We start from the raw sequence: 3058 nt of genomic DNA, 5'->3' as shown, positions 1-3058 counted from the left end.
GTGGGTCCAGAGTCCAGGGGCAGCATAGCTCAACAGGAGTTTGTGCTCACGGTCTCACAATACCAAAGTCAAGGTGAAATTCAGCGACATTTAATACATTCACCATGTTGTACAACCATCACCTCTGTCTAGTTCTGGAACATCTCCATCACCCCAAAAGGAGACCCCATCCCCATGAGCAGACACCTCTTCCTCCCCCTCCCCCAGCCCCTGACAACCACCAATCTGCATTCCATGGATTTGCCTGTCCTACACATTTCATATACATGGGATCCTACAATGTGTGGCCTTTTGTGTCAGGCTTCTCTCACTCAGCACAACGTGCTCCGTGTTCTTCTACACCACAGCACGTGTCAGAGCTTCATTCCTTTTTATGGCTGAAGAATATTCCACTGTGTGGATGAACCACATTTTGGTCATTCGTTTGTCTGTTGATGGGCATCTGGGTTGTTTCCATTTTTCTCCCTAAGATTTTCTTTATTTATTAGAGAGAGAGAGTGCATGAGCAGAGAGGAGGGAGAAGCAGACTACTAGCTGAGCAGGGAGCCCGATGTGGGACTCAATCCCAGGACCCTGGGATCATGACCTGAGCTGAAGGCAGATGCTCAACTGACAGAGCCACCCAGGTGCCCTGTTTTCCATCTTTTGATGAGTGTCTGCAGTGCTGTTATAAACACATATGTACAGGTTTTTGTGTCTTCTGGCCATTTTGTCCCATTTGCGCTCTGAGAACACCCACAGAAAGACAATGATATTTCCATTAAATCAGCTTTTAAGTTTCCCAGGTGAGGAGAAAACAGAGAGACAGAAAAAAGGAATGAGGGGAATCATCTTCAGACATGACATTTCCACTGTCAACGGATCCTTAGGATCCTTAGGGGAGAAGTTTCGGTGGAGGAAAATCCATTTGGCACATGCATGCAAGCACAAAATAGGGTCATTATACTCAGTTTAAAAGATTAATTTGGGTCCTTGACAACCTTATGGAGCCCTAGAATGCAGAGCCAGCACTTATTACAGATGCCCCGAGGTCTGAAACAAACAAAGGGGCGTCTCTTATGTTTGGCCAAATGCTCTATTTAGACAGATGCAACAAATGATCTCTTTGTGACAGTTTTTTCCTTCCTGTTTCTAGATCTCTGTCCAATGAAAGTCTCCACAGCGGCCACGGCAATTCTATACTGCATTCCAAGTTGTCCCTGATGGGGACAGTACCAGCAGCCATGTCTGAGTTAACCTGATGGAAATATGAAAGACACGGTGCCTGGTCCAGAAGAGGACTAGCTTTTTTTTTTTTAATATTTTATTTATTTATTCATGAGAGACAGAGAGAGGCAGAGACATAGGCAGAGGGAGAAGCAGGCTCCCTGCGGGGAACCCAATGTGGGACTCGATCCATGGACCCCGGATCATACCCTGAGCCAACAAAGGTAGGTGGTCAACCACTGAGCCGCTAAGACGTCCGTCCCAAAGGGACAGCTTTTGATGAAAGGACAGCGCCTGTGCAACCTTGGATCTCCAGGACTTTGCTAAAGGCCAGCAGATACCTATCAGAGGGTGGACGCGCCCCCAGCTCCAGGCAGTTGGAGCTTAAAAAAGCAGTTCTCAGAAACACAAAGATAGGATTGATTGGAGGAGATGACCTTTTGGGGTATTCTCTTTTCCCTTTAATATTTCAGAACGGTGAACAGTTCGTCCAAAGGATGCTGCTCTGAAGAGAACTTCCAAACACCTCAGCCAGCCGAGCTGAGTCCAGGGTGATTTACTGGATCTAGGCCTCTCCTCTTCCAGCAGATCTTTATTCTCATGGACTCACAACCCTCAAGGCACTTGTATTGAGGTGATGATGGTTCCCAAATATGTGCAGGTCCTGACCTCCAGAACCTGCAACTGTGACCTTATTTGGAAAAAGGCCTCTGTAGGTATAATTAAGGTACGGATCTCAAGATGACAGCATCCTGGATTTTTTTTTTTTCCATTGAGGCATTTTATTTGCACGTATGAATTACATCCCTAGAAAAAGAATCCGGGATTTTCCCTCCTGTGTGTTTTCGTCTTGCTTCTTCGTGGTCCTTGATGCCAGCTGAGGTTGTCAGGACAATGAAACCTAACTGGCAGAATGGGAGCAGGTTATTCTGCCATTTTTCTAGATCTTTCAGTTGTATGTCAAATCTGGGGCTAATCACTCCACACTTGTTTAACCTACCTGTAAGGTTCACAACAATTTTCCCAGCTCTGTGGTCATCAATGATTTCAAATTCGCCAATGTAACCACGCTTCATCATCACAGTGAGAAATCGGATGATGACTTTGGAGCATGGCCTAATAAGAACCTGGCTCTTGCCTCTCTTTTCAGCATTGTTAATGCTCTTGAGAGGATCTGCCAGGACGTTCATGCACACCATTGTGGTGCTCCAAGAGATGGGGGAAAGAGGACAGGAAGGGCGAATGCATGGAGTTATGGGAAGCCACATCCTGGATTTAGAGTGGACCCTAAATCCAATGCCAAGTGTCTTTTTTTTTTATTTTTATTTTTTAATTTATTTATGATAGTCACACAGAGAGAGAGGGGCAGAGACACAGGCAGAGGGAGAAGCAGGCTCCATGCACCGGGAGCCCGACGTGGGACTCGATCCCAGGTCTCCAGGATCGCGCCCTGGGCCAAAAGGCAGGCGCCAAACCGCTGCACCACCCAGGGATCCCGCCAAGTGTCTTTAAAAGAGATTCAAGAGAAGGGACACCTGGGTAGCTCAGCAGTTGAGCGTCTGCCTTTGGCTCAGGGCATGATCCCGGAGTTCCGGGATCCAGTCCCATATCAGGCTCCCTGCATGGAGCCTGCTTCTCCCTCTGCCTCTGTCTCTGCTTCCCTTTCTCTCTCTCTCTTTCAGATAAATAAAATCTTTTAAAAATAGAAAAGAGAGACAGAGAGAGAGAGATGCAAGAGAAGGCCATGTGAAGAAGGAGGCAGAGATTGCAGTGATGTGGCCAATAAGCTGAGAGATGCCTGGGGCTACCAGATGGTGTAAAGGCAAGGAAAGATGCTTCCTGCAAGCTCTTG

The 3058-nt window shown here is 47.0% G+C and overlaps 1 protein-coding gene across 1 annotated transcript; it reads right to left on the bottom strand.

The window, feature by feature from the left end:
- Window positions 1–1988: 1988 nt before the first annotated feature.
- On the bottom strand, window positions 1989–2405 carry LOC129522147 (40S ribosomal protein S15a-like). The gene has a single exon (XM_055344297.1). The coding sequence runs from the start codon at window positions 2403–2405 to the stop codon at window positions 1989–1991; it is 417 nt and encodes a 138-aa protein (XP_055200272.1).
- Between the last annotated feature and the right edge of the window lie 653 nt (window positions 2406–3058).

The sequence above is a fragment of the Nyctereutes procyonoides genome, unplaced genomic scaffold (genome assembly GCF_905146905.1).
Source record: "Nyctereutes procyonoides isolate TBG_1078 unplaced genomic scaffold, NYPRO_anot_genome, whole genome shotgun sequence".
NCBI classification, from domain to species: Eukaryota; Metazoa; Chordata; class Mammalia; order Carnivora; family Canidae; genus Nyctereutes; species Nyctereutes procyonoides.
Note: the sequence above shows the minus strand (reverse complement) of the source record. Positions and strands in the feature narration are given on the sequence as shown.